Source organism: Myxine glutinosa, chromosome 8 (assembly GCF_964187855.1).
Source record: "Myxine glutinosa chromosome 8, kmMyxGlut1.1, whole genome shotgun sequence".
NCBI lineage: Eukaryota > Metazoa > Chordata > Myxini > Myxiniformes > Myxinidae > Myxine > Myxine glutinosa.
Window position 1 is genome coordinate 15,917,237 of NC_136268.1, and position 27,922 is coordinate 15,945,158.

Below are 27,922 nucleotides of genomic sequence, written 5' to 3' on the forward strand. Positions count from 1 at the left end.
GTGGAACCCCCTCGTGGTATCCTTGAAACCCGGTTCCGTAACAATATATTGCAGTTTCTGATTGTTGGCGAGGCCTTGTTAATTCAAATTGAGGGCCTGCCTATTAAAATTCTCTGTAAAGTCAAATAATTGTTTTTCTGCATGGTTGTTGGTGCCCATCATGGTCCAAATCAAGCCGCCAAGCATCGATGCTTCACATTGCCACATAGGTGAACTCTTAATATTGGCGAACAGTAATAATGTGTCACTCTTTTCTTCTGTAATCAGGACATCTTTAGTTACCACAAATAAAAATGTACTTAACAGTATTTCCAATACAACAGTACTGTATTTGAAATATGGTGTGATGCAAGGCACAAAAAAATAACGGCTTACCAACCGGCTTAAAAAAGCAAACAGTAACCATTGCATCAATCTGGAGAAATTTCCAACTTTTATAATTCTGAGCTCAATTTCTTTAATTAAAGGGAAAATATGATCAAATTGATTTGGATTTGTGGGATGAAACATACATTCGCCTGAACCCTGAACTGATACAATTATTTCAGCTCATAACACAAAATCAAGCAAATAACATGGTGCATAAGGAAGCCGTATTAAACATGCTGAGGGTATTCACGACTGCAATAAATACTCACACATGCCTTTCAACATGGTTGAGTGTAACATGATGATTTTCATACATTCAATGCCGTTCATGAAATCAGCTCACCCAGGAGGCCTATGGGGTAGGTCCACTTCCTCTGAGAATGGGCTAAACACTGGAATGCTGATGTCAAAGCCTGGGCGGTAAGTCCATGTAGAAAATCCACCACCGGCGACAAATGCCCTAAAGAAAGATCAATTATTACAATCACATGAAGAAATGTAGTTTCGGAAACAAGAACGACATAAAATTGACCTTTTGCTCGAATACTTTCCTTCCTTCACCTATGATGTGTGAAGAGAAACTGTAACTCAACATGAAAAAAAGATTTTTGAGTATTTTATTATAACTGTGTGGGAAAATGGTTTGTGGAGGAGTGCAGAACATGCTACATAACACAAAGCTCAATATGAAGTTATATTATAGAGATGATGAAGTTATACGATTGAAAAGGTAAAGTTAAGCAGAATTGTTGATCTATACCTATAAAAGGCCAAAAAAACAAATAACAAAAAACAAAAACAAAAAAACCGTCTATGCCACTGCCTCTGCCACTGCCTCTGCCTCTCTCTCTCTCTCCCCTTGCTGGTCGTTGATGAGTTTGGCGTGGGTGTGGCATCATGGAGGCAGTGAGTTCTCTGTCGTGTTGGTTGTTTTTCCTATTCCTCATTTCGCTCCCTTGTGTCCTTATTTAGGCTTGTAAAATTTCCTCTGTGTGTCCTTTCATTGTTGACACGAGAGCGCACATGGTAGGTGGTGTTCGGTTGCCTCTTTTCGAACCTCCGGGTTTGAGGCCTGGCCTCCATTTTGCCGTGTTTTCCTACTCCAGGGGTGTTTCACTGCTCTCAACGTTTCTTGGACTTAGTCCATTAGTTTTGGTTTTACCTCCACTTGCCGGTGTTGCTTGTGGTTGGTATCCTTTTGTTTATTTCTCACTTTTTATTTTTTTAATTTACGTTCGCTATGGCAAACGATTGTTTGAGGAATAGCATGTACGAGTCGCTCACTCGCAAGCATGGGCTGGTGTGCGACCCTCCGAGTGAGGTAAAGATGGAGCAAGTGCTTCTAGCAATCGGAAAGAGCGTCGGCTCACATAATATCCGTGCAACCTCTCAAATGAACAAGAAGATTGTGTTTGTATCGGAGGTGCACATGGTGACCTCCGTTGTGGAGCAAGGCCTTCTCATAGAGCCCGACCTGTTTCTTGTGGTTTCGCCATTAGATACACCTGCGGTGAAGGTTAATGTGTCTAATGTCCCTCCCTTTGTTAAAGGTGAGGACTTGTGTGCTCAATTGAGCAAGTTCGGTATGATCGTGTCAAAATTGACAATGGTGCCGATACACTCGGAAAGGGGTGAATTTCGACACACGATGACTTTTAAAATGGTCGTTTACATGATATGCCCGAAAATGAGCAAAAGCTAAATGTAGTTTTGCATGCAAAGATTAATGGACATACTTATAGAATGTATGCCAACTGAACCAGTGAACATCTCCCCGCAGGAGTGTGAAGCCAAGACTTCAGCTCCTGTTGAATGTCCCGGGTACCAGAGTAAAGGTGACTCTACAATAGAACATTCCAGCAAATATTCGGACTTGGCTGGAATCAAAATGGGGACTGCGTAGACTGATATATGTGACCCGGGCAGAGCTGTTTCTGATTTGTCACCCCGAGTTTGACACCCCGAGTAAATCTTTCTTTCAAATGGATTTTGTAAACAAGTCTCCCAAAAAGTTTTTCACTGTACTAGACTTTAGGGGAAACATGGTCGCCAACCCTGGAGATGGAAGGTTATGCATTAGAGAATTTTTTTTCAAAAGTTTCTGCAAAACAAAATGTTTGTGAGCAAACCATGGAATTTTTAACTTCTCACCTTTCATCCCCAACTGAGCCTCAGCGCCTGGGCCTGGATTCACCAATTACGTTGCCTGAGCTAACACAGGCCCAAGCTGAAATGGACTCGTGGAAAGCTCCTCGGATTGACGGCCTACCGGCAGAATTTTTCTTGGCTTTTTGGGACCTTTTGGGCCCTGAATTATTGAATGTCCTGGAATCATCCTTGGTGCTTGCATAACTACCACTAAGCTTTAGAAGAGCGGTGGTGTCACCGATTCCAAAGACTGGAGATCTACGGCAGATAAAGAATTGGCAGCCGGTCTCGTTATTATGTACGGACTACAAAATATTGTCAAAAGTGTTGGCCAGTCGGTTTACGACTGTAATCGGTGATCTAGTCCACCCTGATCAGAATTACTGCATCCCAAACAGATCTATTGATGATAATATTTTTTTGATCAGGGATTTAATGGAGTGTGATTGCTTGGAAAAATATTTTGGGATAACATTCCTTGATTTGGAAAGGGCTTTTGATAGTGTGGATCATGTTTTTTGCATCGTGTGCTGGAAGCATGTGGCTTTGGTGCTAACTTTAGGGCCTACGTGACTTTGTTGTACAACAATATATTTAGTTTATCTTCTTCGATATATATATAAAATAAAGTTATTGCTTGTTTGTTTGTTTGTTTGTCTACAAACAACAACAACAACAACATGCATTTTAAGGCCATTTTCCCTGCTAGAGTGGGGGTTAGCCTTGCGGTCCCCATGACAATCTTCTCCATTTTGCCCTATTTTCTGCATCTCTCCTCGTTAACCCCCTTGCCCGCATTTCTTCTTCCACCATCTTTAGCCAAGTCTTTCTCGGTCTTCCCCGTCCTCTACTTCCTTCCACATTCATTTCCATCACTCTTCTCAACCAGTCACTTTCATCCTTCCTCAACACATGACCAAACCATCTCAACCTGTTCCTCTTCACAGCATCAATCACAGGCTCTATTCCCATCATCTTTCGCAATTCATCATTTGTCTTCCTCTCTCTCAACGATACTCCGCACATCGACCGAACGATTCGCATTTCCACCCTCCGTTGCTGCTCTACATTCATGACCCATGTCTCGCTCCCATAAATCATAACACTTCTCACACATGCAGCATACACCTTTCCCTTCAGCTTCAACGACACTCCCCTCCTCATCAGCACGCCACTCAGTTCCCGAAACTTCTTCCATGCACATCTCACTCGAGCAACCGTTGCCGTGTCTGATCCACCTTCTCCATTCAGCATGTCTCCGAGGTAGCAAAATGTTTTCACACCTTCCAGCTTCACGCCGTCTCCAAGATCCAACTCAACATTTCCTCCATCTGCAGCTCCCTCTGTGCACACCTTACATTTGAATGTAGCTGCCACACTGGTTAATGACCCTCTCAGACCACGACATTTTTGATGAACCCACTCAGCGCACATTGTACATTGAATGGAGTTCACTCCGACACCCTTCCTGCACACAGCGCACGGCCACTTCCCAGTTCTTTCCACCTCACCACATGCTTTACCACTTGCCATCACCTTCGTCTTTCCTATATTCACCTTCAGACCTTTTGTCTCCATACATTCCTTCCACTTGTTCATCTTTTCCTTCAGTCCATCCATACTTTCCGCAATCAACACCAGATCATCTGCATACAACAACTCCCACGGTAAACCCTCCTTTACGTTCTGAGCCAGCACCTCCACCACAGCTACAAATAGTAGTGGACTTAGTACCGACCCCTGATGCACTCCCACCTTCACCTCAAACTCACCACTGTTCCCGTCCTTCGTCCTTACAGCTGTGCGCGCTCTTTTGTACATTGCCATCACTACTCTGATCAACCATTCCTCCACTCCTAACATCCTCAATGCCCATGTCAATACTTCGCGTGGAACCCTATCGAATGCTTTCTCCAGATCAACAAACCCAAGAAACAACTTCTTCCTCTTCTCCATGTACTTCTCCTGCAACTGCCTCACAATAAAGAGCGCGTCTGTCGTTCCTCTTCCTGGCATAAATCCAAACTGCATTTCGTCGATCTTCACCTTCTTCCTTATCCTCCTCTCCAACACCCTTTCCAATACCTTCATTCCATGGTCCAATAACTTTATCGCTCGGTACGAGCCACACTCCAGAGGGTCACCTTTCCCCTTGTAGAGAGGGACGAGGGTACTCAGTTCCCAATCCACTGGAATGCGGCCTTCTTTCACCACCAGATTACAGATCTCTGTCATTCTCTTCACACCCCAACTTCCTGCTGCCTGCAACATATCTCCCACAACTCCCGTCGGCCCTCCCGCTTTTCTACTCTTCATTGCTTTTATCGCTTCCTCAACTTCCTTCTGTTATCTTCTCTGCCGGTCCTAAAACTGGGTTACTCTCTATGTTGCCATCCCATTCATTCTCTGTATTCAACAGCATTTCCATATATCTTTTCCATCTTCGTTTAATTCCATCTGGGTCCACAACGATTTGTCCCACTTCATCCTTCAAGCAACTCACCCCCATCACATCACACCTCTCTTTCGCTATCTGCTTTGCAATCCTGAATACCGCTCTCTGACCCTCTTCCGAATCCAAGCGTTCTCCGAACATTTTCCTACATGCCTCCTGCGCCTTTGCTACCTCTTTCTTTGCAGCCTTCCTGGCTGCCTTATAACTTTCATGCTCTGTTTTTTCTGCTCCCGTACCCTTCGCCTTCTGCCACTCCTTGAACTTCTTCCTCTTCTCGTCAATCCTCTTTCCCACTTCATCATCCCACCACCATGTTTCCGAGTGCCTCGGTGGTCCTTTTGTCCATCCACATACCTCACCAACGGCTCTCAACAGACTATATTTCATTGACATCCAACCACGTTCAAGCTCAACCACATCATCCTCTACCCTACTCAGCCTCTCTTTTAATGCCTCCCTTACTGTCACCTGTTTCAACCTCCACACCTTCATTCTCGGTTGGGTCTTCACCCGCCGAGCTCTCCTCACACCTTTCACCCTTATGTCGCAGACAACCAAGTGGTGCTGTAAAACAGCCTCCTCCCCCGGGATCACCTTTGTGTCCCGGAGGTGCCCCCTATCTCGCCTACGCACCATCAGGTAGTCAACGGTTGTCGTCGACCCACCTGACGTGTATGTAACAAGCTTATTATCCCCTTTCTGGAACTGAGTGTTACAAATCAACAAATCAGCTCCATCAGCAAACTCCAAAATCCTTTCACCTTCTCCATTTCTCACACCATATCCTTAACCCCCATGAACTCCCTCAAAACCGTCCATACTCCTTCCCACATGTCCATTTAGGTCTCCTCCTACCACAACAACTCCCTCATCTTTCACGTTTTCCATCAGCTTCTCTATCGCACACCAGAACTTGTCCTTCTCTTCATCGCTCCAACCAACCTGCGGAGCATATCCCGAGATGACGTTCACCAAGAGCTTTCCAATCATCATTTTCACCATCATCAACCTATCACTCACTCTAGTCACACTCACCACACTGTCTACAAACTCCTCAGAAAACAGGACACCAACACCATTCACACCCTCCGGGCACCCTTGCCACACAAACTTGTATTTCTGTCCCTGCCTACCCTTCACCATTCTCACACCACTTCCCTTCAATCTCGTCTCTTGCACACAACATATGTCCACTCTTCTTCTGACCAATACTTCCACCACTTCTCCTGATCTCCCTGTCATTGTCCCTACATTCCATGTCCCAAACCTCAGAAACCGATCTCCACTTCGGGCTGTACCCTGCCCATATGTAGTTGTAATTGTCATGGTTCTCTTTTTGAGGCAATGTTTTTATGGCCGGATGCCCTTCCTGACGCCAATCCTCTTTGTCGCCTCTTTCGACACGCAGGGATACGGTGTACCTATTCTAACCAGGGTACACACCAGGATAAAGCTTTGAATAAAACCAAAGTTTGCGAACCAAACCATGTTTGCCTGCACGCGCTAATCTCCTGAAAGGTGAAAGATAGGAGGAAACCTCCAAAACAAAAAATGTCGGGAAGGGCCCCGGGAATGTTATCGGCTAGGTGACGAGGACGGTCGATGCCACCTCGGCCGGGCTGGGCCCATTTCGCAATTAAAAGCTGAGCTGAATTATAGCAGTCAATCTTTTACGGCCGCGAGTAAAAGCTGAATTATAGTAGTAAATTCATTCAAAAAGAACTAAAATTTTCAGGATGGGCGCCGGGAAGGTTGTAGGGTATGTGGCGAGGCCAGTCAAGGCTGCTTCGGCCGGGCTGGGCCCATTTCGCAATTAAAAGCTGAGCTGAATTATCGTAGTCAATCTTCTACGGCCGCGAGTAAAAGCTTAATTATAGTAGTAAATTCATTGAAAAAGAACTAAAAATGTCGGGACGGGCCCCGGGAAGGTTATAGGCTAGGTGGCGAGGCCGGTCGAGGCCGCCTCGGCTGGGCTGGGCCAATTTCGCAATGAAAAGCCGAGCTGAATTATAGTAGTAAATTCATTCAAAAAGAACCCGGGCAATGCCGGGTGCTTTCGGCTAGTTTAAAATAAATAACGAACTCAGTTCTCCGGTACAGGTTCAAAGAGGGGTGAGACAAGGATGTCCGGTTTCTGGGTTGTTATTCTCCTTGATAACGGAATCACTACTAATTTTATTTAGGATGAATATTTCAGGAGTGACTGTATCCCCTTGGAGTCGTTAGGTAGTTGTATCGGCTTATGCAGATGATGTCTGTGTGGTTGTTAAGAATGGGAATGATCTCCCTGCACTTGTTAAATGTTTAAATCTTTTTTGCCTCACTTCTTCTTTGAAGTGTAACTGGGACAAGAGTAAAGCCTTATGGATTCCCTGTCTCAAGAACAATCCACCTGGAACAGTGCTGGTACCACCTGTGCATTTACCAACAAAGTTAAAATGGGTGGAAGACGGAATCAAATACCTTGGGGTTTTCCTGGGATCTCCACATTACGTCCTCAAAAATTGGGACGGGATTGTTGGACACGTTAAAAAATAAGATTGGGACTGTGGAAACGAGCTCTGCCCCACCTTTCCTACAAAGGCAGAGTTCTTGAGGTTAATAATTTGGTGGCTTCTTCTCTGTGGCATAGGTTTATCTGCCTTCAGCTGCCGGAGGCACTACTAAAGGCAGTGCAGAGGCTACTGGTGGATTTTTTTTGGAGTGGTCACCATTGGTTACGACCAAATGTTATATGTAGCCCCTTGTCTGAAGGTGGCCAAGGACTGATCGACATAAAAAGTCGTATCATGGCTTTTCGGCTGTGCACCATACAGCAGTTGATGTACAAAGAACGACTGCCAAGCCGAATTCTGCCCTATCACATGTTGTGAAAAACAAGCGGGCTCGGATACAGCCTTGAACTTTTCTTAATTCAACTCCAACATGTTGACACATCTCATCTACCATCATTCTGTCAGAGCCTTCTGAATGCCTGGCAAAGCCTTTCGATTAGTCGCCAGCAGGAAACCTATGCTACAAACATGTTTGTGGAAGAACCACTTTTTTACAACCTGCTTTTTCCTGCAATTCCAAGAAGCAGAGACTTTTATCAACACTTTATTACAGCAGGCATAATCAAAGTGTTGGACCTCCACCATGATTCTGGTTGGGGGTGGAAAGCGGTGCAGGAGATAGCTGATATGACTGGAATATGGTCAAATAGAATAATTGGAAGAGTCCTAAACGAAATAGTAAAAAAAAAATGCTTTCAACTTCGACTAAGATGGACCCAGGAAGTTTTGGTGACATCCAATGACTGGCGATTTCCTGGTTTATTTGTACAGCTTAGTCACAGAGACTTACTCCAAATTAGTGAAGGACAAAACATTTTTCAGAAATGTAGTAGTAAAGACCTGTATCGTTTATGTACTACAGTTCTGCTTGGGAACTCACCATTAAATGGAGTGGCCAGGTGGAAATGGCTAATGCTGGAACGACTCCCATCTGAGCCTGCATGGGAATAATGTGCAGTAAGCTGTTAAGAAAAAGGACAGGTGACCTCCAGTGGTGATTGATACACTGGATCATCCCGTCTAATAAATTAGTGAGTCATTTCGCGCCCACATCTACGTGTTGCCCGTTCTGTGTTTGCACAGAGGATGTGTTCCATGCGTACGTTGATTGTGCAAGGCTTGTGCCTTTATTTCAAGGGCTTAATTGCATTTCTGGAAAAATGAATATCACTTTCTCTCTGCGATCGTTTATTTTTGGTTTAAACGATATGAAAGAACATGTACATATGTTGTTTTTGTTTTTAGTAGCCACGGCGAAAATGGCAATTTATTTATCGAGGAAAGAAAAACTGATTGGGCAATGCAATATCATGTTCTTTTTGAATGCCTTGATATCTGCAAGATTCAAACTTGAATTTTGTTTTTTCTGAAAGAAAGAAAAGGTTTGATGAGTTTATGAACATTTGGTGTTTTGATGGGATCTGCATGGTGCATGAGAAAGAATTAATAATATATTTGTCGGTTCGTTTGAAATGAATTAGTGTGGAGTCAGTTTTTCGTTTTTCTTTTTATTTCATTTTACGGTTTTAAATTACTTTCCTTTCCTGTTATTTTCTTTTTTCTTTTCTGTGCTTTTTCGTGCTACCTGTCTGTTCTGTGCTACCATTGAGAATGGTGAAGGGTAGGCAGGGACAGAAATACAAGTTTGTGTGGCAAGGGTGCCCAGAGGGCGTGAATGGTGTTGGTGTCCTGTTTTCTGAGGAGTTTGTAGAGTGTGGTGAGTGTGACGAGAGTGAGTGACAGGTTGATGATGGTGAAAATGATGATTGGAAAGCTCTTGGTGAACATCATCTCGGGATATGCTCTCCGCAGGTTGGTCGGAGCGATGAAGAGAAGGACAAGTTCTGGTGTGCGATAGAGAAGCTGATGGAAAACGTGAAAGATGAGGGAGTTGTTGTGGTAGGAGGAGACCTAAATGGACATGTGGGAAGGAGTATGGACGGTTTTGAGGGAGTTCATGGGGGTTACGGATATGGTGTGAGAAATGGAGAAGGTGAAAGGATTTTGGAGTTTGCTGATGGAGCTGATTTGTTGATTTGTAATACTCAGTTCCAGAAAGAGGATAATAAGATTGTTACATACACGTCAAGTGGGTCGACGACAACCGTTGACTACCCGATGGTGTGTAGGCGAGATAGGGGGCACCTCCGGGACACAAAGGTGATCCCGGGGGATGAGGCTGTTTCACAGCACCACTTGGTTGTCTGCAACATAAGGGTGAAAGGTGCGAGGAGAGCTCGGCGGGTGAAGTACCAGCCGAGAATGAAGGTGTGGAGGTTGAAAGAGGTGACAGTAAGGGAGGCATTAAAAGAGAGGCTGAGTAGGGTAGAGGATGATGTGGTTGAGCTTGAACGTGGTTGGATGTCAATGAAAGATAGTCTGTTGTTGGGAGCCGTTGGTGAGGTATGTGGATGGACAAAAGGACCACCGAGGCACTCGGAAACATGGTGGTGGGATGATGAAGTTGGAAAGAGGATTGATGAGAAGAGGAAGAAGTTCAAGGAGTGGCAGAAGGCGAAGGGTACGGGAGCAGAAAAAGCAGAGCATGAAAGTAATAAGGCAGCCAAGAAGGCTGCAAAGAAAGAGGTAGCAAAGGCGCAGGAGGCATGTAGGAAAATGTTCGGAGAACGCTTGGATTCGGAAGAGGGTCAGAGAGCAGTATTCAGGATTGCAAAGCAGATAGCGAAAGAGAGGTGTGATGTGATGGGGGTGAGTTGCTTGAAGGATGAAGTGGGACAAATCGTTGTGGATCCAGATGGAATTAAAGGAAGATGGAAAAGATATATGGAAATGCTGTTGAATACAGAGAATGAATGGAATGGCAACATAGAGAGTAACCCAGTTTTAGGACCGGCAGAGAAGATAACTGAGAAGGAAGTTGAGGAAGCGATAAAAGCAATGAATAGTAGAAAAGCGGGAGGGCCGATGGGAGTTGTGGGAGATATGTTGAAGGCAGCAGGAAGTTGGACTTGGGGTGTGAAGAGAATGACAGAGATCTGTAATCTGGTGGTGAAAGAAGGCCGCATTACAGTGGATTGGGAACTGAGTACCCTCGTCCCTCTACACAAGGGGAAAGGTGACCCGCTGGAGTGTGACTCGTACCGAGCGATAAAGTTATTGGAGCATGGAATGAAGGTATTGGAAAGCGTGTTGGAGAGGAGGATAAGGAAGAAGGTGAAGATCGACGAAATGCAGTTTAGATTTATGCCAGGAAGAGGAATGACAGACGCGCTCTTTATTGTGAGGCAGTTGCAGGAGAAGTACATGGAGAAGAGGAAGAAGTTGTTTCTTGGGTTTGTTGATCTGGAGAAAGCATTCGATAGTGGTCCACGCGAAGTATTGACATGGGCATTGAGGAAGTTAGAAGTGGAGGAATGGTTGATCAGAGTAGTGACGGCAATGTACAAAAGAGCGCGCACAGCTGTAAGGACGAAGCACGGGAACAGTGGCGAGTTTGAGGTGAAGGTGGGAGTGCATCAGGGGTCGGTACTAAGTCCCCTACTATTTGTAGCTGTGATGGAGGTGCTGGCTCAGAACGTAAAGGAGGGTTTACCATGGGAGTTGTTGTATGCAGATGATCTGGTGTTGATTGCGGAAAGTATGGATGGACTGAAGGAAAAGATGAACAAGTGGAAGGAATGTATGGAGACAAAAGGTCTGAAGGTGAATATAGGAAAGACGAAGGTGATGGCAAGTGGTAAAGCATGTGGTGAGGTGGAAGAAACTGGGAAGTGGCCATGTGCTGTGTGCAGGAAGGGTGTCGGAGTGAACTCCATTCAATGTACAATGTGTGCTGAGTGGGTTCATCAAAAATGTAGTGGTCTGAGATGGTCATTAACCAGTGTGGCAGCTACATTCAAATGTAAGGTGTGCACAGAGGGAGCTGCAGATGGAGGAAATGTTGAGTTGGATCTTGGAGATGGCGTGAAGCTGGAAGGTGTGAAAACATTTTGCTACCTCGGAGACATGCTGAATGGAGAAGGTGGATCAGACTCGGCAACGGTTGCTGGAGTGAGATGTGCATGGAAGAAGTTTCGGGAACTGAGTGGCGTGCTGATGAGGAGGGGAGTGTCGTTGAAGCTGAAGGGAAAGGTGTATGCTGCATGTGTGAGAAGTGTTATGATTTATGGGAGCGAGACATGGGTCATGAATGTAGAGCAGCAACGAAGGCTGGAAAGGGCGGAAATGCGAATGGTTCGGTGGATGTGTGGAGTATCGTTGAGAGAGAGGAAGACAAATGATGAATTGTGAAAGATGATGGGAATAGAGCCTGTGATTGATGCTGTGAAGAGGAACAGGTTGAGATGGTTTGGTCATGTGTTGAGGAAGGATGAAAGTGACTGGTTGAGAAGAGTGATGGAAATGAATGTAGAAGGAAGTAGAGGACGGGGAAGACCGAGAAAGACTTGGCTAAAGATGGTGGAAGAAGAAATGCGGGCAAGGGGGTTAACAAGGAGAGATGCAGAAAATAGGGCAAAATGGAGAAGATTGTCATGGGGACCGCAAGGCTAACCCCCGCTCTAGCAGGGAAAATGACCTTAAAATGCATGTTGTTGTTTGTTGTTGTGCTTTTTCGATTATTGTGCTTGTATTGAATATTATCTTCACCGACTGGCAAACATGTATTTTTATATTTTTAGCCGCGTCGCAGACGCTGCTCATAGAGTGCCCTCTGCTGTTGTTGTTGTTCTTCTTCTTCTTGTTCTTCTTGTTCTTGCAGAGAAGACAAAACCTCAAAGCTCCACCCATTCTGGGAACCATAGCTCCACCCATTCTGGGAGAGCCTTCATATAAACAAATATCCACCATTTTATTAACTCGCATAGCTTTGAGGCCTGTTTTGTAGGCCCGTGGTGTCTTCCTCTCTCACACAGTTTTATTTCAAATCAAATTCGATATATCATTTCATTTTTCACAGTCGCTAACATAGTTTTAGACTCGGTTGAAAAAAAACGGTAAGAAAATCCGATGAAAGTTGCCCTTTATAGAACGAAATGAATTCTCAAAGGCCTGTAACTTCAAGTCCATTGATATATATTTTTTAAATCGCGGCATGGTCAGTCATACACCGCCCGAAATAAGAGACGGGAAAATGCCGAGATATATATATTTTGTTTAAATCGCGGCATGGTCAGTCATACACCGCCCGAAATAACAGACGGGAAAATGCCGAGATATATTAAAAATTCGTCCATTTGATGACAATCGTCACGATGAAATATTTAATTTATACGTCGTCACAATAATGTGGAGAGAGGAGCATAGATAGCTTCGTTCACGTGTCGCCACACACGGGAAATTGCCGAGATATATTTTTTTTAAATCGCGGGATGGTCAGTCATACACCGCCTGAAATAACAGATGGGAAAATGCCGAGATATATTAAAAATTCGTCGCCACACACAGGAAATTGCCGAGATATATTTTCACTTTGCACAAAAATAACATCAAGTAATCGAATCAATAGGAATGTCCTGTGCCTATAACATCGATGTTATAGGCACAGCTGCATCTAGGCATTGTGTAACATCGACGCGGCTTTTGTTTTAATTAAAACTTTTTGTACTTGTTGTAATATAAAGTCAGAATTTTTTTTTTTTTTTAAAGGATCTCTGTGTCTATGTCTGTCTGTCTGTCTGTCTGTCTGTCTCTGTCTCTCACCTTTCTCACCTTTCTCACCTCTCTCACCTCTCTCTCCTCTCTCACCTCTCTCACCTCTCTCACCTCTCTCACCTCTCTCTCCTCTCTCTCGTCTCTCCAGTCTCTCCCGTCTAGCCTCTGTCTTGTCTCCTCTCCTCCCCTTTCCTCCCCTTTCCTCCACCTCCCACCATGTAAAAACCGATGTAAAAAAGGTCCAATATAAAAAAAGGTCCGATATAAAAAATGTCCGATATTTTTTTTTTTAAAGGTCTGATATTATGACATTATTTTAAAAAAGGTCCGATATTACAAAAAAAAAAAAAGGTCCGATATTAAAAAAAGGTCCGAGCGGAATCCAAGAATAAAAAAGTCCGGTAAAAAAAAAAGGTCCGATATAAAAAGGTCAGATATTTTAAAAGGTCCAATATTTTTAAAAGGTCTGGTAGAAAAAAAAAGGTCCAGTATTATAAAAGGTCCGATATAAAAAAAGGTCCGAGCGGGGTCCAAGAATAAAACTGTCCAATAAAAAAGGTCCGATATAAAAAAGGTCTGATATTTAAAAAGTTCCAATATAAAAAAGGTCCGATATATAAGAAAGGCCCGATATAAAAACAAAGTTCCGATATTATAAAAAATTCCCAAAATAAAAAAGTTCTGGTATAAAAATAAAAAAAGCTAAATAAATTCAATTGTATATTGCTTTCATTAAATTAAGTGTTCGACCATCAGACTTCGCCGAGAACCAGCAAATTAAAACATCTACATATGCAGGGTGTTTCAAAAAAGTGGACGATTTGAGCAGCGTGATATTCTGTCATTTCTCATGATACAGTGCATTCAGAAAGTATTCAGACCCCTTCCATTTTTTAACATTTCGTTATGTTGCAGCCTTATGCTGAAATCGTTTAAATTCATTTTTCTCCTCATCAATCTACACTCAATACCCCATAATGACAAAGAGAAAACAGGATTTTAGAAAGTTTTGCATATTTATTTTCAAGAAAAAACTGAAATATCACATTGACGTAAGTATTCAGACCGAGTTGTTAGAATCTTGTTGGATTCAGTATTCAGACCGAAAGCCCACTTGGATCAAAGCCCACTTGCCCACTTGGCTTGGATTAGAGTCCCTGTATATAGAGAGTTGTGTCAACTCAAATTTGGACGCCATTTTGTGTCTAAGTGTGTTGGATTAGATAAACATGTACATTCGCGATATGGGGTGATATATTCTAAACCTGCTAAAAAAAAATTTACTACACATATTTAGTCTTATTATTACATACAGGTGATATTTGTTTTGTCAAAAACTCAGCCGTTGCCGTGAAAAAGAGCTGTGTGGTGATATTAAAAGTGGTATGGCAATGCATATTACAAGCCAACACTGCATATAAGAGCTAACATTATAAGTAAGACAAACCAATGCTGTCGTTCTCTGAATTTTAATAACTTTTAGAAAGGAGTGTGGGCATATCCAATATTTTTTAAAGGGTGCCGAGAGCAATTCCGGTGTAGGACTTCCAGCCGACATATAGTCTAACACACTTAAAACAAATTCTGTACGTGGTATTGCCATATTTCTGACTTTTTATTATTTTGTTATTTTTTTATTATTTATAATTTTTATTTTATTATTTTTATATATTTTTATATTTATATATTTATATATTTTTTTTATATATATTTATATTTTTTATATATTTTATAAAATTATATAATATTTTATATATTTTTTATATAATATATTATTATTTTAATATATATAATATATATATAATATATATATATATATATAATATATATAATAATATATATAATATATATATATTATATATATATATAATAATATATATTATATATATATAATAATATATATAATAATATATATTATATATATATATGTATATATATATTATATATTATTATATAATTATATATTATATATATATATATATTAATATTATATATATATTATTATATTATATATTATATATATATATATATATATTATATAATAATAATATATATATTATTATATATATAATAATATATATATAATAATATATATAATATATATATATTATATATATTATAATAATATATATAATATAAATATAATATATTTTATAATATATTATTTTATATAATATATATTTATATTTATATATTTATATTTATATTTATATTTATATATATTTATATATATTTATATATTTTTATATATATATATTTCTGACTTTATTATTTTTATTATTATTCTGACATATTTCTTTTCCATATTTCTGACTTTATCACTTGGAAATCTATACATCTTATATTTCCCAGATTGGTTTGAACAACCAAAAGCAGAACAACCAGTCATTTTGTTTGGCAATAAACAACATTCCCGTACCAAGCTGACGTTCACGCACGGTGAAGTTAGACACAAAATGGCGCCAGGAAATCACGTGACCAGAAATCTCGGGTCAGCGCATGGCGCAACTCTCTTTATACAGGGACTCTAGCTTGGATCAAAGCCAATCTTGTTTCTCACAGTCTGAGAGTCCTTTCGGTGCTTTTTTGCAAACTCCAAGCGGGCTTTCATGTGTCTTTCACTGAGGAGAGGCTTCCGTCTGGCCACTCTGCCATAAAGCCGAGATCGGTGGAGTGTTGCAGTGATGGTTGTCCTTCTGGAAGTTTCTCCCATCTCCACACAGGATCTCTGGAGCTCAGCCAGAGTGACCATCGCGTTCTTGGTTACCTTTCTTATCAAGGACCTTGTCCCCCGATTGCTCAGTTTGGCCGGGCGGCCAGCTCTAGGAAGAGTGCTGGTTGTTCCAAACTTCTTCGAAATAAGAATTATGGAGGCCACTGTGCTCTTGGGAACCTTCAATGCAGCAGAAATGTTTTTGTGGGCTTCCCCAGATCTGTGCCTCGACACAATCCTGTCTCTGAGCTCTGCAGGCAGTTCCTTCAACCTCATGGCTTGGTTTTTGCTCTGATATGCATTGTCAGCTGTGACACCTTATATAGACAGGTGTGTGCCTTTCCAAATCATGTCCAATCAATTGAATTTACCACAGGTGGACTCCAATCAAGGTGTAGAAACATCTCAAAGATGATCAAGAGAAATGGGAGGCACCTGAGCTAAATTTCAAGTGTCATAGCAAAGGGTATGAATACTTATTATATCAATGTGATATTTCAGTTTTTTCTTTTTAATAAATTTGCAAAACTTTCTAAAATCCTGTTTTCTCTTTGTCATTATCTCTTTCGCTAAGCCAACACCAATGTTAGGGAATTCTATCCCGGACGAATGTTATCAGGGAATTTGATCCCGGATGAGTGTTATTAGGGAATTCTATCCCGTACGAGTGTTATTAGGGAATTTAATCCCGGACGAAGACCAAATTTCGAGCCCCCGAGTGTATACAGCCAGCCTGGTGTTGGCTTAGCGGCTAGGGTGCCAGCTTAGGATCCTAAGGATCCTGGGTTCGAATCCCGGTCGATCGCTGAATTAACGCCAGGGGGGTTGACTCAGCCTGTCATCCTTCCGAGGTCGGCTAATTGAGTACCAGTTCACTGGTAATTCCCTGTTTGTCGTAAAAGGCGACAAACAGGGTTGGCGGCAGGTAGGGCATCCGGCCATAAAACATTGCTTCAAAAAGGGGACCAACAAAAACAACAACAACCACAGTGCCCGAAAAAGGCCAACCCCCGCTTTGCAGGGAAAAATGGCCTCTAAAGGTGTTTGTTTTTTTTGTTTTTTCTTTGTCATTGTGGGGTATTGAGTGTAGCTTGAAGAGGGAAAAAATGAATTTAAACGATTTCAGAATAAGGCTGCAACATAACAAAATGTGAAAAAAGTGAAGGGGTCTGAATACTTTCTGAATGCACTGTATATCCCCTCACTCTTGCAGGTGATGGTGGTGGTGGTGGTGGTGGTGGTGGTGGTATGCCATTTCTAACAAGTAATCAGTAGGATCCCATGTCAACTATGGCATCCACAGTGGAACAAAAAGTGAAAATGGCGACTTTGTGGTTTGAGACATAATCCTACGTGCAGGTGCGCCGACGATACTGTCAGTATTACAATGTTCACACCTGCAATGGACCTTCCAATGGGAGCATTCAGCGGTTTGTGGAACACTTCCAAGCACATGGAAGCATGAAAAATCAAAATAAAGGCAACAATAGCCGCCCCACCAAGAGTTACCAAGGATACAATAAGAAACTGCAATATATTGTTACAGAACCAGGTTTCAGGGATACCACGAGGGGGTTCCTCGAACTCTCTCCCTGGCTTCCGGACCTGAGGCCGATTTGTATTATTGAGCATGTTCCCTTGAAATTGATCTCGTGAGAGATTCTGCTATCAAAAATCCTAAGAAATCCCACCGTCAGCGTTCCCGAGAACTGGTGATCTCATCCTCACCTGTGTGGCGCATTTCACTTCTGAACTCAAGCTCTACCCCTACATTCATATCTGTAAAGCATAAACTAACTCTGAATGACATGGCAACAGAAGTCACAATGTGTGATTAGTTCAGTGACCGAATGGAAAGATACCCAACTTGGATCAACACCTTCTGGTTCAGTGATGAAGCACACTTCCATTTGAATGGGGCTTTCAAAAAACACAACAACATCTTTTGAGGTGCTGAGCCTCCTGATCAGGTGTCTGAGATGTCTCTCAACGGCCCCAGTCCACTTCATTCTATGCAGCGATTGCCAGATGGGGTATGCTGGGACCGTATTGGTTTGAGGACTGCAATGGTAAGAATGGTGACAGTCAACGGCAAGCGGTAAGGCAATTCCACGCTGATCTCTCTCAACTACTGACATCAAACCAACTGAGACTTGCATGGTTCATGCATGATGATGCCCCACCGCACACTACACACTGCAGGTGAAACCATTGACTTGCTCCGCCCGTTGTTTGGTAATCGTGCAATCAGCCTGGGCACAGCGCATGAGTGGGCACCCCACAGCCCGGATTTGTATCTATTGGATTATATATTTTGGGGTTCTGTCAAAGGTGAGGTTTCCGCCAACAAACCTCGAACCCTGCCTGTCCTGAAGCAGGACGTGGAGGCCTACCGTCAGGCTACCACTCCAGCCACTTGCAGACGAGTTGTGGAGAATTTTGGAGTCAGGATCAAAGCCTGTTTGAACAGAGGTGGAGCACACATTGAAAATGTCAATTACAAGCAGAATAATGAGGGATTTGAAAATGGCATGGTGAATGCTTTCCATCAATGTATCACTGAACTTGCTACCTTTTGTAATTCTACTACAATAAAACATTAAAATCGTCCTCGTTTTTTGAAACACCCTGTAAATAAATAAAAAGAATAATATTAATAAACCACCTGGAACACTCGTATTTTACCTATCACGTGGAACATCAAGTGCAGTGTTGTAATCAGGAACGCTGCCAGGAAGCATGTTGAAGAGAAGATGGTTGCTTCCTCGTTTCCAGCTGCAAACATTCAAAGAGCAATTAAACCCAGAGCTTTGGATAAAGTTCACAAGTAGAAACAAACTCTTTTTAAAAATTTTCCCTGAAACTTTGCTTTAAATATCATTGTATGTTAATAAATACTGAACAATAAAGTACATGAATCAAAATACACCGATTCATCATTAAGCTGTCGCAAGAACGAGATTTCATGAGAACGTGAAATCACAGTGCCAGTACAGAAAGTACGATGCCACAGTGTCACGTGATCGGTCCTGTGTCAATGACAGAACAAAGTGCCGAAGGTTTTTTCCAGATCCCAAACGTGGATGAATATCCAGAGAAGAGAGAGTTGCCAATGAAGTGGCTTCACAATAGGAACTGATCATACTGTTGACAACGTCTTTTTCGGAAGCCGCAGAATAGTTTGTGAAGACCACTTTGAGCCTTAGTGTTTTCAAACAGAGCAATAAACACAGGCTGATATATTAGGATATGATGGGAAAAGGAAAACTGGTCGAAGATGCGTTAGCAATCATTTTTCAACATAAAGCTCTGAAAACTGACAAGACCAGAGGCAAGAGCTGTTAATCGTGACATGAAAAGGTAAACAATGTTACGGTGGGTACTTTATTGGATGTCCTGCATACACATGGGTACAGACATTTTGCTATCGTAACTTTATCCTGGGTAGACTTGGGTGGAAGAATCGAACAGCTGATTAAAATTGATTTTCCCTACCGAAACCAGGGCTCGAATCCCAAATTGTCCAGAGTCGATTGCTCACCTGTAGCAGTTCCAATTCTCTATAGTTGATTCCGACTGTGTGCTACCTCACTTTGTCTGTCGAGAATCGGTTCATTGGTTCAGCAAATTATATCAAAAGCCTCTCCTGTCATATTCTTTATATTTTATGTGCTGTATTAAAGTAGCCAGATTTTTCCCTCCGTCTGTCCGTCTGTCTGTCTGTCATGCTGTTTTCGCTGGCACATCATTACAGTATTGCACCTGGATATAATTCTAACATTCTGGGTAAAGCAACTACAATAATAGATGCTCTATACAATCACTATGCTCGGGCATTCAGCAGGCTTATCCAAGGGGAGGAGGCCTTGGATAAGTGACTCACAGGAGGTAACATCTTCCTCATCCCAAAATCCGAAGAAACCTAACTACCTCACAAATATAGACCAATAACCTGTCTGCAAACAACGTACAGACTCCTGATGGGAATCATCACAGAAATGATATACCATCACCTAACACAAGAAGGAGGCCTAGAGGCAGAACAGAATGGATGTAAAAGAGGATGCTACGGAATGATAGGCCTACTAAAAAAGGCCACACTCGAAAACTGCAAACACAGGTATCCCCCACTTAACGAAGGTTCGCATAGTGAAGGTTCACTACAACGAATGGTTTTATTAAGGCATATTAATTCCTTAACAAAGGTCTTCATTCGTTACAACGACGAAACCGACAGTGTCATGGCGATTGTGCAACGTCATTTCCACATGTCGATGATAAGTACTGTTCTGTCCGCAGCTGGTTACCATCAAACCTTGGACGGATGAGCCGAACCAGCTTTAACTCCCGAGGCGATCTCCAATTATGGCGGTTATTGACACGCGCAGGGATGAACAACGAAGCGTTTATTCTCGCGAACACAAGGATTTATTCTGAAACCCACAAAGAACGATACAACAAAAATGTAGCAACAATTATGTTGTTGGAATGAGAATAAAGAAATGCTAAGGTAAAAATGCTAAGGTGAGGATCCTCTACACAGACACAATCACGCACACAGGGTGAGGTAAGAAAATAAGTCCCGCTCCGGCACTTAGCTGGATCAAAATGAATCCTTTGGAAGGTCGTCAGTTGTCCAAGTCTCAAGCCACACAGGCGGCAAGCCCGACAAAATGGAGGCAACGTCGAACGCCGAGGGCGCCCGGTATCGAGGCGAGCAAGGAGCACAGCACGGCCCTCGTTCCCTTCTCCTCCGTCCACCGCTTCATACTCCTTCGGTGCGATAACAAAAATCCTCCTTTTTGGTAAAGGGAAGCACGGTCATCAGCACACCGAAGACCCCAGCAGCCATAGGCTCCTCACGGTCACCACAGGACAACACTCTCTCGAACCTTCTTCGCTGAGCCTCCCTTTTGCGCTCCGCCCACGTCATCGGACCACGTCACTTGGGGGGAGCGTGGCCTGCCGGTCCCGTCCCCCCGAACAAGCGGAACATTGCAGCCCGCTTCTCCTAGGTGGGCCCCCGCCTTATGTGTCCAATGGAGCGTGAATAGCTTGGCCGGCTGATGTTATAAATGTTAGGGATGGCCACAGGGGGTATGACGAACAGGGCAAATTATCCTTAATCCCTATTACTAATTAACACGGCATCACCCTCATACAGTCGTGGCCAAAAATATCGGCACCCTTGCACTTTTTTCAAATAATGCACCATTTCTTACAGAAACATTGTTGAAATTAAAAAATATTTTGGGATCCACAGATATATTTATTTGGTTTGCAGTGAGACAAAACAAAAAAAGCTGAAAAAAGTACTAAATCTCAGCTTATTCCACACAGAAATCCTAAAATGGCCCGGACAATATTATTGGCACCTTTTAGAAGTTGTTAAAAAATAATTAGATTTCAAGCAGGTGATGCTCCTTTACTTTGGAATTAAACTCACCTATGGTGAGTTGCAGGTGCCTGCAATATAAAAATCACTCATTCAACCAGTTTGAACAGAGAAAAGCAGTTATTCTGCTGTTTTGTATCACTGTGTGTACTGCAATGAGCATGGAGAAAAGTAAGAAAACCAGAGAATTGTCTGAGGAGGTCAGACACAAGATTGTAGCCAATCATGGACAATCTCAAGGCTACAAGTCCATCTCCAGAGACCTTGGTGTTCCTGTGTCCACCGTACGCAATGTTATCAGGACGTTCAGGGCCCATGGCACTGTAGCCAACCTCGCTGGACGTGGCCGCAAGAGAAAACTTGATCGAAGATTAAAGTGAAGGATTGTTTGAATGGTGGATAAAGCACCTCAATCAACTACAAAACAGATTCAAGCTGACTTTCAGACACAAGATACAACAGTTTCAACTTGCACCATCCGTCGCCAACTCAATGAAATGTTGTTCGTTGGTAGGAGACACAGAATGACCCCACTGCTGAGAGAGAGACATAGAAAAGCAACTGAAGTTTGCCAAAACACACCTGAACAAGCCAAAATCCTTCTGGGAGAATGTCCTGTGGACAGATGAGACCAAATTAGAGCTATCTGGTAAAGCACATCATCTCTATGTTTACAGAAAAAAAAAGGAAGCCTTCAAAGAAAAGAACACCTTCCCGACAGTCAAACATGGAGGAGGTTCAGTGATGTTTTGGGGTTGCTGTGCTGCCTCTTGCACTGGGTGCCTTGAATGTGTGCAACTGTGCATGGCATCATGAAATCAGATTACCAAGGAATTTTGGAGCGCAATGTTCAACCCAGTGTCAGAAAGCTGGGTCTCCGTCGAAGGTCATGGGTCTTGCAGCAGGTCAATGACCCTAAACACACTTCAAAAAGCACCCAGGAATGGTTCAAGACAAAACGCTGGACTGTTCTGAATTGGCCAGCAATGAGTCCAGATCTAAATCCTATTGAACACCTGTGGGGAGATCTGAAAACAGCAGTTGGGAGAAGGCACCCTTCAAATCTGGGAGAACTGGAGCAGTTTGCACAAGAAGCGTGGGCCAAACTGCCAGTTGAGAGGAGTAGGAAGCTCATTCATGGCTATAGGAAGCACTTGACTGCAGTTATTTTGTCCAAAGACAATCTTGACTGCAGTTATTTTGTCCAAAGACAATCTTGACTGTAGTTATTTTGTCCAAGGACAATCTTGACTGCAGTAATTTTGTCCAAAGGCTGTGCTACCAAATATTAAGTCTAGGGTGTCAATAATTTTGTCAATGCCATTTCTGTTTATTTTTTGATTGAAAAGGAAATATTAAGTTCTGAATCAAAAACAAAGGTTCTGTAATATTAACAGTGAAATAAAGAGTTGTGGAGACAAAATACTTTTGTCAATTTGAACTTATTTCTGAGACAATTGTGAGTTATTTGAAAAAAAGTGCAAGGGAGCCAATATTTTTCGCCACGACTATATGATGCACATTTAAACACAACCTTAAGGCATCGAAATGCTCCTACATGTCACATGGTCCATACTATTTCTATTCAATCCTACCTTGCCTACTACGTAGGTATTCTATACGGTATTCTCTTTCCTACCCCCATAAACGTAAAAGTACGATACGTTTTTCCACCGATTAACTTTTCAATGAGTGATGAACTTTTCAGATTGAAAACATTAAAATGTAGCTAAAAATGTATCCAAAGGGGTGCCCTTTATCTGGCAAATAAAATACATTTACTTCCTCATGTATCTGTATTAGGGTGCATCAAACGCCCCATGATTTTCAAAAAGTTGTTGTATTTTAATGTCTATTCCCTCAAATGTTACACTTGTTGGTAGAAGTATGTATGCAAAAAATAGATGAAATCAGAGGTGGTCCTGGGTGGCCACCGGCCACTTTTATATATTTAGGGCCATTTAGGGCCACAGCTAAACTACTTTACAAGATAATGTAAAATTAACTACAAGATAATGTAAAATTAACCATTATACCTATATACAAAAGTAAAGTCCTACTTTTACTAAATGCCTAATATCAAACAGTTAAAACAACCTTACATGTCAATGTAAAATTAACCAAAATCGTTCTTCATATTACAAAGTTGTAGTACAGTGTTGTAGTATTGTACTTTCATTGATTAAAAGTTTGAAAATGTATTAAGCACAACGCCAATGTCACTACTCCAACTTTGCTCGTTTCCGCAAATTTGGCCTCGCTTTGCGGTCACATTCAACCACTTGAAGAAGATTTTGGAAGTGGTCTTCTCTTCTTGCAGTTGAGACAAAATCAGTTGCGAGCTTTACTGCTCTCTCCGCAGCGCAGGGTCATTCACAACATTAAGCCCATCCACAATGGACTTGGCTGCCTTGAAGTGCTCATTGTTCTGCCAAGTGTCAACATCCTCTGTTAGGAAGGTCATATCTAGGTGAAGAAGGTTTACTGTAAACCACGAGTCCTCGTTCACAAGATCAGCCAGGGTTGTCGCTTCTGTAATTTTTGGAAATGACGGTTTGCCATATCCAGAACCGTAGCGGTGTTTTGGAGTGCTTGGCATTTCATCTGGTTGTATGGCCAGTAACACATCTGCAAGGGCACGACGATCCTTTTGAGGAATTGTATTGCTGAACAGTGCCAAAACAACCAGTTCTGGGGTTAAATACCACAAATGTCTATCAAAGGCTTTCACAGCGCTGACTGAAATGGTTGAGTTGACAGCTTTATAGTTGAGCAGAGTCTTGTAAAAGCACAAATCAAACCATGGGGCATTTGAAGCAGACTGACATATGAGCCACCAATCACAATAAATATAAACAACAAAAACAACAAACTCCTTCAGTTTTTTCTGTTGATGTTGTGTTGTTACAGTTCCTCGAGGTAGTAGAGAAATTTGCTCTTCAAGTAGGCATATTTTGATGGAATAAAGAATCTTTGACATCCACCTTGCTTTATGCATGGCCCCTGGTCTGTGGAGTGTTCCTTGTTTTGTGACATCATCATCGAGGACTACCTGGCAGAGTTGTGCCATTTCCTTGTAGTCTTCCCTACAGTATGAAGCGCTTGTGCGGATTGTGCTTAAAACCTTGTTTTTGCAGGATAAAAGCAGCTGTTGTGCATAGTCATTGTACATGGAAATGTCAATTTTGGTTAAACTTTCATTCTTTGCATGCGATATGCGTTCCCAATTCTTCTGGAATTTTTGGAACAAAGATACTTCTGGAGACTTTGATGCCTCAATTTTGAGAACGTCAAACACATGATCCAGGATTACCTCTCCAACATGATGGCGACATGCACACCACAGAAGAGCACGGTCCAGTTTTGATTGAATGGTAACACAGGCAGCTGTAACGTGTCCAGTGTTTGATGCTGTTGTGTCAAAACATAAGTTGACAACTGATTGTTTGCACTTCCATGAATGTAGATACGTGTAAGTGTGCTCGGCAATGATGTCACCTGATGACCTATCACTTCCAGGAGGATATCTAGCCACCCCCAGTAGCTTTACATCAGTGGCATTCCCAACCAACACTGGCAATCTTTCTTCCTTGACATTCTTGTTTGTGAGCGTTGGTATCTGCTTGCCATCCCAGTGAAGTGTTGCAGCTGTTGGGGCGATCCAATTTTCTTGAATATCTTTGGCGATAGCACTTGTTATTGATCGTCGAGCCTTATCAGCAGTTGAGTACGACTTGGCCACACGACGTGGATCACCTCCTGCCTCTTGAATTACAGCTTTGGTGAGCGCAACCTGTTGAACAGGAGTTATGTTTAGTCGAGTAGCAACAGACACAACTGAATGTCTTTTCAGAATATCATGAGGAATAAAGGCAGATGTACCTGCATATGTTGATCTGTGGTGACTACGCTTCCTTTGAAACTCTGGAATCGCCTCTTCTTCAGTTTCTTCCAAGCTATCTGCAGAGTCACTATCATCAGAGCATACAGAACTAATTGTCATCTCTTGTACACTGGATGATTCATGACGTTCTCGTCTTGAAGCTTCCGCTAAGAGGCGTTTTTCTTTTCTATGATCTTTATCAACTTTCTTCTTGTCAACACCACCAAATGAGGCTACTCTGTCAGATTTCATTGACTCTAAAAATACTCTATCTTCCTCATTCTTAATGTTTGTCATTGCATCTTTTGTCCATACACCAAAGGTCTTATCAAGACGTTCATTCATGGTTTGCAACTTAGCCAAAGTGCTTGGAGATTCTCGGCGAGAAACAGGTATTTGACGCAATTTGTTATTGTCATTAAGAAGGTCAAGTATTAGTTTGCAGCATTGATGGTCTGAAAGCATAGGAATATTTGCTTTAGTGTGGAATTTTTTCAGCTGGATAAGGACGATGCTGGCAGATTTCCATTTCAGTGGCTGAGTTTGTTTGCCTTCACATATTTCTTTCTGGATGTACCACATCACGCATCGAAGAACCTGCCGGCAAGTTGGGAGGCGGACTCCTGTCAATGTACCATCTGCTTCTGTAAAAGCATTGCCAAGACCAAAAATGGCACTTGCTAATCTGGTCTTCTTATCTGCCATCTGAAAGAAAATAAAGGATATTATTAGACTACTAGTATGGGACCCACGATTAGACCTCCGATTTCATTCATGTAAAAATACAAACTAATTATCAAACCATCGTTTTTTGCATAAAATTGTTATATTTGTATTCCTCTCATCAAGACCTTCAATTTGATACCAAACATGACTAGGTTTGGGTGTAAAATAACAAAATCAAACATTTTTACATAGTGCGGCCCCGAAAATGGCCCTAAATATATAAAAGTGGCCGGTGGCCACCCAGGACCACCTCTGATTTCATTTATTTTTTGCATACATACTTCTACCAACAAGTGTAACATTTGAGAGAATAGACATTAAAATCCAAGAACCTAAGGGCGTTTGATGCACCCTAATCTGTATGAATCAAATTGGTGCCCCTTTTAGGAACTTTTCTTGAGCATTACTTCGTTCCTCCTCTGAACACAAGGGAAGTACACTAGTACAGCATGCACACGAGAGTATATATTTTTATATATTTATTTATGAATATATATATATGGCTAATTCCATATTTGTGTAGCCCAACAGTGAATTATGAAGTGAATGAAATTTGCATGATTTTCCTAATATCCCATATTATCCCTGGTGTTATCCAAATGTTGGTGTTGGGCTAGCGGCTAATCCCTGGTGTTGGTGGGATTAGCCGTGCTAATCCCTGGTGTTGGGCTAGCGGCTAGGGTGCCGGCTTAGGATTCCTAGGATCCTGGGTTCGAATCCCGGTCGATCGCTGAATTAACGCCAGGGGGGTTGACTCAGCCTGTCATCCTTCCGAGGTCGGCAAATTGAGTACCAGTTCACTGGTAATTCCCTGTTTGTCGTTAAAGGCGGCAAAAGGGGTTGGCGTCAGGAAGGGCATCCGGCCGTAAAACATTGCTTCAAAAAGGGGACCGAAAAACAACAACAACCACGGTTCCCGAAAAAGGCCAACCCCTGCTTTGCGGGGAAAAATGGCCTCTAAAGGTGGTTATATCCCACATGACTTTCATATAATTATTCTGGTAAAGCAGCAATTGGGTGTTCCAATGTGTAAATGGAAAAGCATTATTAATAATAAGAAATTTACCATAATCTTAAAAGAAGTGTTGGTGTCCCCGTATTTTAATTTCATTTTATTTGAGACTTACGTTATGAATATATTATTTTGAAATGCAACTTCACTGCTGTTCTTGAATTCATGTATTTTCCATTGCAAATAAAAACATTAGTAATTATTAACAACAATTTTTGTATAGTTGTATAGTATCATGTATTTATCATTTTGTATTTTGTACAAGTCATAATTGTTGGTTTAACAATTATGACTCACAACGTAAATCTTGGTGTCCCCCAGATTTACGTATGTAACTGTCATTTCTATGAAGTGTGAATTCAAAATAAGTAGCCATGAGGGGGAAATGAGAAATATATTCATGAGATTAATCATTCCACAAAATGATGATTAAGCATTTGGATAACATCGTGGCATGTTGAATAAGAAATTACAAACACTCGTGAAGAGGTTGGAAATCGCGTCCCCCGACATTTTTTACGTTGTGAATTTTCCCATATAAAACTATCACATCAGATAAGCTCCGGGTTTCATGAAACTACCACTTGTAGAATTCCCGGATGTTGTTGTTTTCGAACGATGCAGACGACGGGGCAAAACTGGAAGCATGCGTGGGTAGCGAAATTTCCCTTCGTGTAGTCCCCCTTATACGTAGTGCGAGTGGGAATACCAATTTACACTGTGGTGGGCACTGTGGCTGTAACCATCGCACGCTACTCAGCCCAGGTTTTGGAAAGCCTGGCAAACCTACATTCGTGATGACACGGCTGACTGAAATTTTAGTGCAAGTTCTCGGTTTGATTAATTATTTGCCGAATTTTCATTGATATTGATAGATTCTCAACGTGTACACTGCACAGCAAAAACGAGAGGGAAGTGAAGATTGTCGTGTCCCACGTTTACACTGTGAGTGTCTTGATAATCCAGAAGCCGGCCTTCGCGGCTCGGTTACAAATTGAAATTGATTCTTGAAACACGAAGGGCAGTGGTTAATATGGTTAATAGAACCACCTT

General features: G+C 42.0%; 1 protein-coding gene across 4 annotated transcripts in view; it reads right to left on the bottom strand.

The window, feature by feature from the left end:
• The window catches only part of EXT2 (exostosin glycosyltransferase 2), a 300,617-nt gene that overhangs the window by 263,500 nt on the left and 9,195 nt on the right, over window positions 1-27,922 (bottom strand). For all 4 annotated transcript variants that reach the window (XM_068123895.2, XM_068123894.2, XM_068123892.2 and 1 more), the window contains exons 3-4: window positions 18,539-18,628; window positions 713-829 (exon numbers count right to left, since the gene is read on the bottom strand). In XM_068123895.2, coding sequence (XP_067979996.1) covers window positions 713-829; window positions 18,539-18,628 — 207 coding nt within the window. The remainder of the gene's footprint in view (window positions 1-712; window positions 830-18,538; window positions 18,629-27,922) is intronic.